The sequence below is a fragment of the Leptodactylus fuscus genome, chromosome 4 (assembly GCF_031893055.1).
Source record: "Leptodactylus fuscus isolate aLepFus1 chromosome 4, aLepFus1.hap2, whole genome shotgun sequence".
NCBI classification, from domain to species: domain Eukaryota; kingdom Metazoa; phylum Chordata; class Amphibia; order Anura; family Leptodactylidae; genus Leptodactylus; species Leptodactylus fuscus.
In genome coordinates, this window is record NC_134268.1 from 36908799 (window position 1) to 36924893 (window position 16095).

The window sequence follows — 16095 nt, forward strand, 5'->3', positions numbered from 1 at the left end:
AAGCTGATTGGTGGGTTCGGAGACGGCGTGATATCAATAGAACGTTCCCTGGGAGTTCGAGCACCCCGTCCGTGCGCATGCGCTGAGTCCATGTGGAAGTTTGTGCTGTAGACTGGGCTGCAGAGTCCATAGTGCGGGTCACGGACAAGTGTCAGCCATGGCTTCCGTGGTCAGGAAGATAATCTGCAGTGCTAAGGCTCCAGCTGCCATTGGCCCATACAGGTAATGCTTCTGTAACGTGCAGCAAGAGTAAGGACACTGTGTGAGGTGACTGGAAGGTTGTGGCTGCGCTACTGCTGCTGTGGTCTCCATTAAAGTGACAGCTGCTGCCTGTGACCACCTGGGTCTTTCTATAGGCAACCAGTTACTAGTCCTGAGCTCATGGGTGTGGACCCCCTGACAATTGCTTTGAGGTTTTTGGGTTTTGCATGGGCTGAAATGAAGAATGTTTTAAAGGGGATCTCCAGTTCTTGCAAAAAAACCCCCCCAAAAACAGCTTTTGAGAGCTGCTCCAATATACAAGATGCCAGTGAAGACATGCAGGACTGGTATTCTCCTACTGTACTGGCATCACTGTAGTATGGCAAGTGACTGCCCACAGCTTGTAAAGACCTGCGGGGTACACCCGGAACATTTGTGCTTGAGCGGGACAATTTCTAAGACAGGTTTAATTTATTTTATTTTTTTAATTTTATAACAAGCACAGGATTGCATGCATATAGCGGGCTGTAAGAAAAACTGCAAGTATGACATATGGATGATATATTGAAAAACAAACAGGAATGGGACCTCACATTGCAGATTTTTTGAATATTATACAGAATAGATTTGCTTAAAGGGGTTGTCCAGGGAGTAATAATTTACCTACCTGGTCCCATGAATCGCTGATGATGGACCTGGGGGTTCTGGTGACGTCAGAATTAAAATAATTAAATTATCTGTAAGATCAGGGAAGGATGGGGGACAAAACGACCCCCAGGGGCCACGGGACCGGATGCTGCCTCAGATCCAGGAATTACAGCGTTACCAGAACTGCCAGTTCCATAATCAGTGGTCTAAGTCAATTACTACTTCCCCCACTAAGGCACCATGTTGCAAAAACTTTGTTTTTTGTGTTGTTGCAGATTATACTTAGACTTCTCTCTTTTGCTCAATCCAGTCCTGGTTTTGGCTCAAAAACTGCAGGAAATCTAAAACACAAAAAAGCAGCGTTTCATAGTGTGGGGCCTTAATGGGATTTTCCATGGCTAAATCCTGTGCTAATCTGCACATAAAAAGCAGTTATCTAAGGAATCCTGCGGACCCCATAGACTGTAATGGGATCCGTGTGGTTTCTGCTCGGTTTTGAGAAAAGTGATATTTGCAGGATTTTTCTCTCCGCATTTTCATGCAAAGAGCGGAATGGAATAGCCCGAACTCAGATGCGAACTGGGCCTAAGACATTCATCACCTATCTTTAGGATAGGTCCTCAATATCTGATTAGTTTTGGATTTCCACCAATCATCTGTCAAGAGGCTCAAATTTTTGGAAAAGTGAGTGATGCAACCTCTTCACTAATCTTTGCACAGTGTCGTACATTGGGGGAAATCATCTGTTCCTTCTGTGCCAGAGCATGGAATATTTGTAAAGTCTTTTTGGCACACAGAACTTTTCTGTGCCAAAGATGGTTCATTTCCTTTTTTCTGTGCCCGCTCTCCACTTTTTACAAAAATGGGAAGACACCAAGGCAGGCTAGGGTAGGGTGCCTCAGCTCGATAAATTTACTATCTCACACCAGTTCCTGGTTGGCTTAGATTTTAGTTTTGCTGCACGGGAGTGGGCCAAAATTATTAAGAAACCAGACCCTCTTAATAATTCAAGAGCAGCTTCCAACAGCCAGGGAATTGTTTAAGACTAGCTTTTTGTAGGCCACTCTTAAAGGGGGTCTGTCACCAGAACCCAGCATATAACCCAGCCCTTTAGATAGATAGGGACCAGGAATAGGGAACTCCCAGCATGCTCCATTCAATTCCATGGGAGTTCCAAGAACAGCAGAGCAAGTATGCATGCTGGGAGTTTTAGTTTTGCAGCAGCTGGAGAGCCAAGGTTCCCTACCCCTGGGTTAGGGTCACCTGAATCAAGTAGTGTTTTTCCCTGTGACCTGTTTCCTTTGCAAATTTTTGTCAGTATGCAAGTGGTAAGTTTACACTAGTCCGTTATAATCCACCATGCATTTACCATAGGGCAGAATTTCAATGGTGCCAATCCTTGGCTTTTCTGTGCAGAATCTGTAAAAAAAATAAGTTACCATGCTACTAGCTCTGCACACTCTCTTTTATGGCGCAGTCAAAAATTTGCATGAAAATTTTATGTATCATGTGAACAGGGTTTTCTAGTTTTGAAGGTTTTTTTTTTTTTTTTTTTTTCTTGAAAACCAGTCATTCTTGCCATTGGTTAAGGGAAGAAAATCTGTAGTCTGGAAAGTATATGTGGTTTTTCAGATTATCATTACATCTATGAGGAGGACTTGGCTGCATAAGCAATATATATATATATATATATATATATATATATATATATATATATATATATGCACTAAAGACCTGTTTATAAACATACAGTTCAACATGGCGAGAGGGACAATGACCACCAGTGTTTGCCTCCATACAACTTATCAGCATTAGCGTTTTATGGCTTCTAGGCAAATTACATAAAAGGTACAGTAGACTTCTCTATGGTACTGTATGTGATGCAACGGATTTAGAGGATATAAATGGTTAATCATATTAACCTCTCGTACGGTTGTGCTTTCGGGAGGCGACAAGTGTTTATTATAAACACTTCTCGCTGTAATGTTATTTTTATTGGTCAGGCTGAACAAACAAGATCTCCGATCTTAACCTGGGTGACTCACTAAGTCAATAAGAATCAAAGGTTATATCCGTTGCTGGAATATAAGATCTTGGAATCGGAAGGAGACGTTCCTGAGTACATCATGTCATCCACACTAAGACGCGTCATTTACACACCAAGAGCACCTTCTCTCAAGGGGGTTTACAGGTATGATGTCTGCCGCATTACAGGGTGTCCTGTTATCTGCATTGTGCTAATGTATCGCCTGTGGCTTCATATCATGTTGCCATATCAAACAACTATAACGGAAGTGTGCAGCGATAAACCCGTGATCCATAATATTCAGTCATCATATAGTCATTTATTAGATTTTTATTCTTTTCCACATCCTAGTCATGATTGTATGAAGGAATTGCAAAAATAACAATTCCACAATGTAATCTTATAAGAATAATTCTCATTTTAAGCAGGAATAGTGTGATATTAAGGGGGCTCATTACACAAGTGTTTTTTCTACTGGTAATCTATTCATTCAATACCTTGATCATTTTAATGCGATGTGCAATATTTATGATATTGTATAAGGTAAGCATTTGCAATGAAACTCCATAATAGCATATTTTTACTTGGCCCTACACATTGCCATATTAAGGTAAAACAGTAAGTACATACGTATACAGTGGTTAAAGTATAAATTAGACTCCTGTGTTCGTACTACTGTCAATTTACAATGAAGTCTATGGAAAGGGGAGGAGAAGGGAGAGAGACATATAATTTCAGGGGCAGATTATAATGTAATTCCTGATAACCCAGCTGTGTTGTGGAAGAAAACTGTCTCTACAGTACACTGCAGATGTCTCTGTTTTCATGAGCTCTCCTCTCTATAGACGTCTATTGTACAGATTACACCAGTGGCAGTCTATTTTCTTTAATAAATTATATAACAAGTATATACAGTATTATATGTTTGCTATATTCACCTGCTCTGTCGATTTATTTAAAAAAAAAAAAAAAATTCAATTACGCTTTAAAAATCCGCTCAGTATTTACGGAGACACAATATAGTGACTTTTTCCTGCAGCTTTGTTGTAAACTGTGACAACCAGACACTGCAGCTGTTATTGCAGCAAAGCAGTTGTCACTGATCTTCGGCAGCACCCATGTATATAGTATCACATGACCGCTATGTTTTACCTCCAGTTGTTGTGTCAGTCACTTACTGACAGTCCATCTATTTACTGACATTCTCAGTGCCATGTCTCTGTTGATCCGAAGCTGCATCAGTGACAACACTGCTGGTCCTGCACAACTACTGGTGAAAAAGCTGCTGGGCCTTATAATAGGACTGGCCAGAAATGCGCACTTATCTTTGTATCAGAGTTGGGCAGATTCTTGAAAGTTTGCAACCTTGCTCTTAGTGACTTTTCCATTGAGGAGCTAAAACTAGACATAGAAGTGTACAAAAAGTGGCAGAATAAGTGTACATACTAGCCGAATCCTATATTCCGCCCAGTCCTTGCGAATAATGAAAAAGTTGCACCATATAAGAATAGAGTTCGGGCGGATCGGCCAGATATGTATAGAAGACAGGCATTGTGAAGAAGACTTTGGCCATGTTGGATTTTAACATTCCAAGTCCTTTGTTCTCATGGGAAATACGTTGTCGGAGAGCCTGGCAGCCGCCTATTCCCCTCTACTCATTTTGATGACATGCACACTTGGCTTATACATTGCAAATGTTTACATTGCCTTTCTGGTTACTATAGATTATTAGGGTTATGATGTTTTACAGCTCCTACACTGAGACTTGCTGATATGTAATCTAGGAAAGTCAGTCTTCATACACTTCATTGTCTCTTCCTATATGTACCATGAGGATCTAAACTGAACAATATGGACACAATTTGCAGAGAAAGTTATTACCTGTATATAGCAGTATTTCTATGAGATAACAGATTTGCTGGTCAGATATCCTTCCATGTGCTCCCCTATACAGTGGTAGCAGGATCATTGATCCTATCTCTGGCTGCCGCTCTGGATCAATATGTATCAAAGGTTACAACTTCACTGAGAGCAGAGAATGTCCAGGCAGACACACGATAGCCGAACATGTCCGCTACACTAAGGCGTATTATCTATACACCAGCCGCCCCTGTCCGGAGGGATGTCTACAGGTACGAGCTTATTATACCATTATATAGCTGCATAGCCGCATTACATTGCAAATTTCTATATATTGTCCTGTGTGCCTTGTATGCAGCTAGTTCTAGTTTTTATATTGTGTAACTGATCCTTGTTCGTTCTCATCTACAAGTTTTAAAGGTTGTCCTTTGTACCCATCTGGTAGGTGAAGGGAATGGATCTGGTATATGTGACCTAGTCTTTACCAGGGGATATGTTCTATAGTAGGACATACAGTGCATTATGGACACAATGATTGGACTGCTTGCTGTTTGACTGACATAATACAGAGTTAAAAGAATGGAAGCTCCAGAATTGTTATATGAGGAATACAATAATTCGCCTGCACAGGAGACTTGATGGATCTTCATGAACCTATACATGCCCTTCTGTATATTACATATCTGCTATTAATGCCATTCACTAATCTGGTACACTAAAGTTAAGGAATATTCCCAATCCAGCAAGTCTTGTCTGAAATGGGAATACTGAGATCTGAGGCCACTACCGTAGGCTATGAGTATTCTGTGCGGTTTCCGTAACTTCATAGAAATACAATGTTTGCAGAACTCGGGGAGTTACGTAACCTATGGGATGGTTGTATGAGTGTCCGATCTGTGTGTCATCTTTTTTTTAGTTTTCTGCCGTCCCCTAGCAATGCTATCTGTAAAAAAATGGAGTGCATGTGGCTGACGTCCGTGTGACGGTCGTTTTTGGTCCCCCCCTCCCCGTACTCCCCTCTCATGTCTGTATGCCTTGTGAGCTTCTTCAGGAGATGGTGCCTATAAGTTTCCTTGGACTTATCCAAGCTGAAAAATCCTGTTATTTATTTACTGGGCATGTGACCTGACCATAGGTTTGAAGGGGTTGTTACACTGCGACAACCACTGTCCTTCTGCCTTAAAAAACACCTTTGCCCCCCTCCAGTCCCACCCCCCTCACCTATCCCTCTGGATGGTATGTAATACGACATATATAGTTTGAGGTTTTTTGGGAGGCCGGGAGGTTAAATATAAGTAAACTGCAAATACATTTGCTGGTTCTGAATTAATCGAATTAACACTTTCGCTGCCAAGCACGTAGCTATTAGAGATGAGCGAGTACTGTTTGGATCAGCCGATCCGAAAAGCACACTCCATAGAAATGAATGGATGCACCTGGTACTTCCGCTTTGACATCGGCCGGCCGCTTAACCCCTCGCGTGCCGGCTACGTCCATTCATTTCTATGCGAGCGTGCTGTTTGGATCGGCTGTACTCGCTCATCTCTAGTAGCTATACGTGCTCCCAAGGTGGCACTTCAGTAGCCGAGGATGTAGTTACTACGTCCTCCCTACTAATGCCAATATATCTGGACTGCATCAACATATCTTGATGCTTTAAAATGCATTTTAAAGAAGAGAATCTCATCTTTAAAATATCAGGAACTTGATGATTGATCTTACAGTTTTGGAGCAATTCACTGTTGAAAACGCTATTTGGCATTGAGATGCAACTGCAGATCTCAATTCCTGACAGATGCAAATAAAAATGCTTTTTATATGCATTTTTTCATAAAACATTCACTTTAAATCAAAATTGCATGAAGGTGCCTGTTCGTATACAGTACCAGGTGGCATTCTGACAATGCTGCAGGTGTCTACTTTAAGAAAATATATAGGTATGGGGGGGGGGGGGGTTTGGATGCTTTTTTAATGTTGGAATTTCGGTTTGATTTGTCCATCTCAAAACTGTGAAAATTGCTCTGGCTACTGGAGGTGCCAAATTTCCAGAGACCCTTGGCAGCGAAAAGGTTAAAGGAAAGGCCGATTTGGGACACTAAACCACTCACATGTTCTTATAGACTGGGGGATTAGGTTCATATGTAGGGATTTGATGCAGAATCCGCTTCAAATCCCACCTGAAGTCTGCCGTCGGCATCAATATCCTTGTCTGTTTTTGACAAGCAAAACAAAATCTGCTTCAAATTCCTATGTGTGAACACCCCCTTAGGGTCCCAAATCGCCCTCTTATAAGGCAATTGTGTCGCTATAGGGTAAGGAGTAGCTCAGCACTGACTTTGTGAACCAGTTGTTGAGTCTGAGAATATCACGCTGTGTAATGTTACCTTCAGCCAAGGGTATGGCCACCTTTGACCTGTCTGTAAATAAGTAAAACAATATCTATGGGGAGTTGCCTTGCCCTGTCCAGTCAGACTGGAGTCCTCCAGCATCCCCCACCAAGGATCCCCCTTTGCCCTAGCGCTGCGCTGACACACTTCATTCCTCGTGACACTAAGATTTAGGCATCTAGAACAAAACCAATGAACAACCACCAATTAATGTGTCACTTCTACTGGAGATCTGCCACTAAGCAAAAGTAAAGGACTTTACCAATCTCGTGTGAATGGCTGTATATTAAAAGGTTGTCACATTTCCTGATATACTATTGTGCCATTTTCATGATGTCTACTTACCATTGGTGAATAAGAGCAACGGCCCACATTTACTAATGTCTAGATAAGGTACATGTAGATCCGTTTGATATATCACAGTGAGTTAGGTAGTAAGATAAAGCTGGCACATAGATTGCCTGCATAATAGTTTGCACTACCCTGTTTCCCCAAAAATAAGACAGTGTCTTATATTAAATTCTCTTCCGAAATATATGACCTGTCTTATTTTTGGGGGGTGTCTTATGGAGCGGCTGGAGCAGGGGACAATCGGCAGTCATGCCGGCACTTCCTTAGCGGAGTGCCGGCATGACTGCCGGTTGTAGGTGGTGCAAGAGGTGGTGGTGGTGGTGGGGGAGCTATGCTAGTTACCTTCCCCATCTTCATAGCAGCGCTGGTGCTGCTGTTGGTCACAGTGGTGGAAGTGGTTGGCGGGGCTTAGCAGAGATTACCGAGGCTTCTGGCGATTGTGCCGGAGAGCCTCACTTAGTGGGCATTGCAGCCGGCTGAACGCTGTGCTCCGTGTGCACAGGAAAGCTGGCTGCCTCCTCTGCTGTGATACCACTGTTCCGGCTGCTGTGGGATGAGCTGGGAGAGTGGACTCCCCGCAGCATACGATGCTTTCCCAGCTCATCTTACAGCAGCAGGAACAGTGGTATCACAGCAGAGGCAGCAGCTGGCATACCTGTGCACACGGAACATCGTGCACAGTGTTCTGCCGGCTGCAGTGTTTTTGGGGATGTCTTATTTTCGGGGGGTGCCTTATATTAGGCAATTTAACAAAACCTCCCCCATGCCTTACTTTTGGGGGATGTCTTATTTTCGGGGAAACAGGGTACTTAGGCTAGGATCACATCTGCCCCAGGTTCCTCACCGTTAGGATCACATCCGCCCCAGGTTCCTCACCGTTCAGGTCAACCTGGGGACCCAAATGAAAGCTGGACTGCTAAAATAGCGGTTACCTGTGGACACTGACTGACCCCATTGACTATTATGGAATCAGGTGTTTGGTTTTTTCATACTGACAGAGGTGGAGAGGACTTTTCTCTCTGGTGGTTTCTGCAGCTGACTCTCCAATTTAGCCTTATTGGTTGGCTTTAGTTTTACAGATTTTACACATAACATGTTTTCAAGCTATACCTCCTTGTCTAACTGGTCAGCAAAGTAGTACATGTTACACTTTGTTGTAGACAATTAGTAAATCTCCCTTAGGCCTGTGAGCTAGCATACTGACCTATTCATTTCTATGGCCCCATACACACGACTGTGTATTGTGAGCCCGGGGCAAAGCTCAGGACAGGTCATATTCATCCTATCCCTTTTGCGCCCCATGCTAGTGAATGGGGCCATGTAGGCACTGGGTGCTTGTGGCCTTAGGCCTTGTTCTTGGTTTTGTAGGTGAATTTTGATGTGAATTCGGCCTCAAAAATACCTCCCACCTCTCCCATTAATTTCAGTGGGAGTTGGTAGCAGAATTTTTCCTCTAGCTGATTTTTCATGATCTGTTTTTAGGCATATTCCACCTTGCAAAACCTATTGAAATGAATGGGAAATTTAAATTATTTTTTTTGCCTTGGTTTTCCAAGTTCTTTCCACAACATAGATCACTGTGAAATGAGGGACAAAATAACATGCAAAGACACATAAAATAACTTACTACCAAAGTGTACCACAATGTTCTAGTCACAAATATATATATACATGGGGCCACACAATGTCTCAGTGGCTAGCAGTGCAGCGCTGGAGTCTTGGGTTCGAATCCTGCCAAGGACAATATCTGCAAGGAATTTGTATGTTCTCCCTGTGTTTATGTGGATTTCCTCCCATACTCCAAAGACATACTGATGGAGAAAAAATATATATTATGAGTAGAGATGAGCGAACACTATTCAAAACAGCCGTTTCGAATAGCACGCTCCCATAGAAATGAATGGACGTAGCCGGAACGCGGGGGGGGGGGGGGGGGGGGGGGTAAGCGTTGCCAGCCGCTTCCATTAATTTCTATGAGAGCGTGCTATTCGAAACGGCTGTTTGGAATAGTGTTCGCTAATCTCTAATTATGAGCCTTATATGTGGCTGACAGTCTACATTTAAAAAAAAGACATATATATATATATGCGTAATTCTAGGTTGCAGCATAGACGCTAAATATGTTTCAGCACTCCCTGGCTTTGTTAGCAGGTCCCAACAGGGTTGGCAAAACTTGTGGCCTTAGGGGGCGTTCACACTACCGTCGGTGTCCGATGCTAATGTCTGTGCAAAATCTTGCGCGGACATTAGCATCGGACACTAGCTGTGTCCGTTACATTTTGCATAGATTTAATGGGACATCGGGTGCATTTTTTTACAGTCCATGTCTGTCCTTAAGTGTCCGTTCACAAAGATGTCCGATTTTTCAAGTGGACAGCAAAAACCTACATGTAGGTCTTTGCTGTCTGCTTGAAAAATCGGACATTTTTGTGAATGGACACAATGCAAAATGTCACGGACACAGCTAGTGTCCGATGCTAATGTCCGTGCGGACATTAGCATCATACGCTAGCTGTCGGACACCAATGGTAGTGTGAACGCCCCCTTAGCCTAAAGAGATTTTTGGAATTAAGATATTGATGACCAGTCCTTAGGACAGGCCATCAATATTAAATCGGTAAGAGTGTGATACATGGCAAACCTATTGCTCAACTTTTTGAAGAAATTGCAGAATTCGGACAGGTATGTGATATAGTGACTGCACTTGGTTTGTGTGTAGCTTAGTCCCATTCAAGTGGATGGTGCTGAGCTGCAATACTAAGTGACAAATAAATGTGATGTCACTGGCCAGTAATGTTGGGGTTCCTGGGTATTGGACCCCTACTGACTTATCCCCACCTGGAAAACCCCTTTTAGGGGTAAACAATCCAGTGATGAATTATTAAAAAGCAGGATCAGAAGCATTAATATATAGGTGACTATAGGAGTCCTTATTTATATATAGTGCTACATGATTCTTATGATACAGTTTGATGGGATTGTTGGGTCAGGATCTCCGAGACTTTTATCCATCCTCTATATACAAACAGTACTGTTTTATCTATAGTGAGAGTATATGGGCCCATAAACTTTTATAAACTCTGTTGCATTGGAGTATGTGTGACTACGGCCATAACTTTGAGGCCTTTGTGCTACTCTGTATGCCTGACCTTGGTCTGGTAAGTTAACACTCCTAACCCATACTGGATAATTTAAACGTGATTTTCTATAGAGAAAAAAAACCTTGTTTTTCTGCATGCCTGCTACAAATAGAAGTGTAGATAATGGACAGCTTGTTTTCTGTATTGCAGTCAAGCAGTGGTGGTTGACAAGACCATGTATGTGTCTGGACAGCTCGGCATGGATCCTGCAAATGGACAGCTCGTGCCTGGCGGGGTTAAAAATGAGGCAAAACAGGTAAAATATGTTTGTTTTACTTGTTCATTTATTCATGAAATGTAATAGAATTCAGATCAGTATACAACCAGACACGCCATATAACTGATCAGGCGGCCATATGTGACATAGTGTGACTGTATCTCCCATTTACTTTAAAGGAACGAAATATTGATGGCTGATCCTTAGCACAGGTTATGACTATGTGACCAGTGGTGGTCTGACAATTAAGACCCCCCCCCCCCAAATAGGATGACAGCAGTGGACATTAACTGTAGCAGTGTATTGGACACAGACCAAGCTCCTCCATCTCTGTCCTCACCTATTCTAATGTGAACATTAGGACGGACACTATCCTCTGTCAGGAATAGAAAAGAAAGTCCTGCATGCAAAACTTTATTTTCCGTCATGTGTTTTACATTGGGATTAATGCAGATACACCAGACGGAGGGGGCTCCATCTGCATTTGTTTAATGTCCGTTGTTCTCATCCTGTGATGGATGAGAGCAGTGGACATTATATAAAAGTAGTCTGAACTCCCTCTATGAATAGTGCCAAATAACCATTTAACATTCACATATTTATGTCGTTTCCAGGCCTTGGTGAATATGGGTGAAATCCTTAAAGCAGCCGGGTGTGACTACAACAATGGTATGTATGTCTGTATAGAGATGTACTGTTTCTTTCTATCCGTATGTTCATTTTACATATATCTGTGGTTCCATCATTATATTAGATATAGCTAACATTCTCTGTTTTTCTTCTAGTTGTGAAGACTACAGTGTTATTGGCAGATATCAATGATTTCAATGATGTTAATGAAATCTACAAGCAATGTAAGTATAGAGAATAGGTGTTTATGTCCATACTGGGGGTAGTTACTGCAGGAGACTGGCGTAGATGGATATAGGGGAGGGACACAGTTTTTTTTCTTGCTCCAAAGATGCGGCACTTCCCTCCTTATGCGCTTCGCTTCACACTTTTTACAAGGGCTCAGCAAGTTTACTAAAAGTCACCCAGTAAATCTGTGTCTGTTCCTTGCTGGAATAGATTTTCATTGTGGCGCACAGGAATGTGCCTGAATTATTAAGAGGCCAGAACAATGGAATGGATGAAGACTGGCGTACAGAACTCCAGTCTTGATAAATCTTCCTTCAACATTCTCTGTAGAAAAAACTGCCAGAAAAATATGCTAAACATAATAGCTAAACAAAAAAAAAAAAAAAACAACAATGGCAAGAGGCTGGTATACCGTATATACTCGAGTATAAGCAGACCCGAATATAAGCCGAGGCCCCTAATTTTACCACAAAAAACTGGGAAAAACTTATTGACTCAAGTATAAGCCGAGGGGGGGAAATGCAGCAGCTACTGGAAAATTTCAAAAATTAAAATGGTCAGAGTTTTTGGGTGCAGTTGCTGGGTGATGAGGAAGGGGAGGGGGTGTTTTGGTTGTCTATCTGCCCCTTCCCTGAACTTGAGGACTGGGATTTTTTTCCCCCACTTGGAATTCATTCTGGCTGAATATAGGGTATCTGCAGTGCTCCTATTAACCCCTTCCCGATGGAACAGGAGCACTGCAGATCCCCTATATTCAGTAGTCCGGGCACTCTCAGACACAGGGATACCTAATGTGTTTGTGTGTCACAGTCATTTTGTTTTGTATGTATTCTAGAGAAAGGAGGGATTTAGAACTTTTATTTTTTTATTTTCTTTTTAAAGCTTTTTTTTTTCCCCTCACTATTTTATGGGAGATTCTATACATTGATATTGCAGCTGGTCATAGACCCCCCCCCCCCTAAAAAAGAATAACTAAATAAATACATTAAAAAATTTTTTTTTGCTGACTCGAGTATAAGCTGAGGGGGGCTTTTTCAGCACAAAAACTATGCTGAAAAATTCGGCTTATACTCGAGTATATACCACACATGTAAAGATTGGCCTTCATTCTCTGAAATCCACTCGTCTATGTTGTACAGCCACTACTATTTCTAATTGTCTATGGAGATCTGGAATCTGCCCCACATATCACACCATTTGGGGGAGGGGATCAAGGCGGGCCAGGGTAGAAACGCCGCAGCCATAGAACTGGCATGAGTCAAAGCCGAAATCTGTGCCATAGTTCCTTAGTTCTGATACATGGGACCACCTGAGATGCGCCAGACATATAAAGAGGCCGAAGCTTCCTAAAATTTCTGGCACATTTCACACCAGCAAGGGAATTAAGATTGGTGTAGGAAACTCCAGTCTTTATAAATTCTTCCCAGTTAGTTAAATTTTATTCCTTATTGTTACGGAATATCAGTTGCCTGTTCTTTGTCTCTTAACCGTAATGTTATGTTTTATTTCAGTTTTTAAGAATAATTTCCCAGCCAGAGCGGCCTACCAGGTTGCTGCCTTGCCAAGAGTAAGTGTCTTTTTGTGAAATAGTCTGCCTGGTAAACCCTTAGGGGATATGGACGCTCAAAACCAGTTATAGTAGGATAAGGAAATTTTCATGCGTATGTAGATATAGTAAACGTTCTTCAATCTAGAATCACTGGAACATAACTGACGCAGAATTTAAGCCATTCTCAATTATTGGACCATTGTAGAAAGATGTATAAAAAGCTCAGTCTGTTAGGCCTGGGCTACTCGGAGACGTCTTGTGGAGTATAAGTATTTACCATTACAGACTGGTCAGCAGAGGTGACGGCTTATCTATAGATTCTGTGACTTTCATCTGTCCCAGACCACCATGGCAACTTTTGGTGACTGCAGAGACATCCTTGTCTCCTCGCTTCTGCAGCTATCAACATCCCTAATGGCAACACTAATAAATCAAGACCTTGAGACAAAACCTCAAAATAAATACAGACACCCCCCCCCCCCCCCCCTAAATGAATTCGGGTCATAGACCAACCTGCCACAGACCTGAGAATAAATGGAGAACCATTACACTTTCAGACTATAGCCCCCATTAAAAAAAAATAAAAATACACATAAATACCAGAGCCTCTATATAAATTCATACTCCAGCATAGAGTGCTATTCTCAGTGTAATAGCTGAATGGGATCACTGCAGCTGTGGCCCGATTCTAATGAATTGGCGCTGGTCTGCAGTACCCGGTCTGACCACTACACAGAGACTGGCGCTGTCTGCTCCCTGCCCCATTCTCTGTGTATCAGTTGCTGAGAACAGCTAATCAATAGGGGTGCCAGTTATTGGATCTCCACTAATCTTGTATTGATTACCTATCCTTTAAAATAAGTTATCAATATTTTTAGCCTGGAGACCCCCTTTAAATACAGACCCTAGACCAGACTGCATCCTTAGGGCATAGATGATGGGTGTAAGTTTGTGTGTGTGGCAGTCATACCATCAGAGCGGCGTCTTTCAGTATTTCACAGTATTATATAATGACTTTATGACCACTTTATTATTTTCCTTTTTCTAAGGGAGGAAGAGTAGAGATTGAAGCTGTCGCTGTCCTTGGACCCATCACTGAAGTTTCCAGTTCCCTTTAAGGATCGTCCCATAGAATCGTCTCTTCCTTAGAATTTCATAGAAACAATTTGTAAGACATTCCTTATGTTTAGTGCTAAGATTCCTCCAGCACATGGTATGTACCATCTGGGCTGTGCATTGACATAGGTATTCATCACTAGAATAAATGTTACTTTTCTTCTTTTGGATTCATACGGATTTTTAAATTTGTTTGTATTTTCATGAGAAAATGAACTGCCCCACTTTACGGATTGGGGGGGGGGGGGACGACTTGAACAACACCAAGTGATATGGATGTCAATGTGGAAAATTTGCATCAGTATTTGCAGATACACATACAAAACTTAAGAGCAACTAATATGGATTATAGTGCAAATGGTTGAACATGTACGTGTTTGTGTGTGTGGGGGGGGTTGTGTATATCTCTCTTTAACTTGGTGAAAATATAAATTCTTTGTATGCTTGTGACTCACCTCACATTACCCTTATCCCAACCTAAGTGTAGACTGAAAAACCTATAATGCACAACACTGAAAACATGACATTTATATGTAATATCTACATCATTTAATGCTAGAAAATGACCAATTTTACACATGATGGTGTGACCATTACAATATCGGACCACAAGGTGGCGACATTTCCACTCGTCTTGAAATTCCTTCTGTCTTCTAGACACCACATATAGAGGAACATGGATATCACGCAAAGAAAGGGCAATAACTCTCCACTCCACTGAGTTTATATCATAAGGCACAAAACTGTGGTGTAGTACAAATCCTCGTGTGACTACAGGCTGAAGTCTTGGCAATGTGACATGAGATGAGCTCTGATGGGCTTAAATCTCACTTAAACAACTAAAACATCTCCAGAAAGTTTCCAGCAACAATACAAAAAAGTCCAGATCGTGAAGGTATCAGAAGGAACTTATTCTTCTACATCAGCTGTGTCTGTGGGGGGAAAAAAAGCATCTTAAATGATGTCGCTATACAGGATAATATTACTATACAGGATAACAACTCCTAACTACTATTACAGGATAATATTACTAATATTGCTGTTACAGGATAACTAATACTAACTGCAGGGCTAATGTTACTAATATCCATATACAAACTACTATTTTTACATTAAAATATCTTTTTATTGGATTTAATAGAATAAATAGCACACAATGTCTGCTATATAATGAAATAATGAATAACAAATGCAGATGAATTTAGGCAAGTACAAAGAAATCTCTTCCGGTCACTGCATAGGACGGCACCTAGGACTGCTGCTGCACTTGTGGGCATGCTGGGCCAAACTTTTAGTCCCTAACTCCCTGCTGTCATGAGAGGAGGCAGTCAAGAGGTTAATGGTTCTGCTTAGCCATCCTCTCTCTCCTTTCTCCTGCACAGTGTGAATAAGAAGGTCTGATCTGAGTCCCTGATTCAGTCCTCCTTTACATCCACTAGTAATGGATGAGGTGTCCTACACAGGCTAGTTTTCCCTGGACAATCAATTACACAAAATAGCCGCCCTGAAAAGGTGACATCTCTCGGAGCCTATGCTTCATGTGAATATATTGCTGAGCTGCAGTAACCTAGCTTAGCCACTGCAGTATATGAGGGTTTTTTTAAGTGCCAAGTGTTAGACCCCTCAATATTAAAGGGGTATTCCCATCTACATAATTATTTTTAAATGTTTAGATAATTAAAAGTTAAACATTTTTGCAAATGGGCAGTAGAACACAGTGGTAAGAAGGAAGGAAGAGGAGG

At 41.8% G+C, this 16095-nt stretch overlaps 1 protein-coding gene across 3 annotated transcripts; it reads left to right on the top strand.

Moving 5' to 3' along the window:
* Positions 1-62: 62 nt before the first annotated feature.
* RIDA (reactive intermediate imine deaminase A) lies at positions 63-14527 on the top strand. Of its 3 annotated transcripts, none has more exons than XM_075272099.1 (6): positions 63-222; positions 10764-10869; positions 11445-11499; positions 11616-11684; positions 13200-13255; positions 14287-14527. In XM_075272099.1, the coding sequence occupies exons 1-6, from the start codon at positions 158-160 to the stop codon at positions 14353-14355; spliced, it is 420 nt and encodes a 139-aa protein (XP_075128200.1). In that variant the 5' UTR covers positions 63-157; the 3' UTR covers positions 14356-14527. The 3 variants fall into 3 exon arrangements, with proteins under 3 accessions (XP_075128200.1, XP_075128201.1, XP_075128203.1); XM_075272100.1 differs by lacking the exon at positions 63-222 and adding an exon at positions 2933-3040; XM_075272102.1 differs by lacking the exon at positions 63-222 and adding an exon at positions 4910-5007.
* Positions 14528-16095: the final 1568 nt, after the last annotated feature.

What these genes read in the sequence shown, in the direction of transcription:
- RIDA (XM_075272099.1), top strand. Translation starts at nt 158, where the DNA reads ATGGCTTCCGTGGTCAGGAAGATAATCTGCAGTGCTAAGGCTCCAGCT. An exon ending in GCTGCCATTGGCCCATACAG is followed by an intron (nt 223 to 10,763) that starts GTAATGCTTCTG and finishes TCTGTATTGCAG; the next exon opens with TCAAGCAGTGGTGGTTGACA. An exon ending in CGGGTGTGACTACAACAATG is followed by an intron (nt 11,500 to 11,615) that starts GTATGTATGTCT and finishes TTTTTCTTCTAG; the next exon opens with TTGTGAAGACTACAGTGTTA.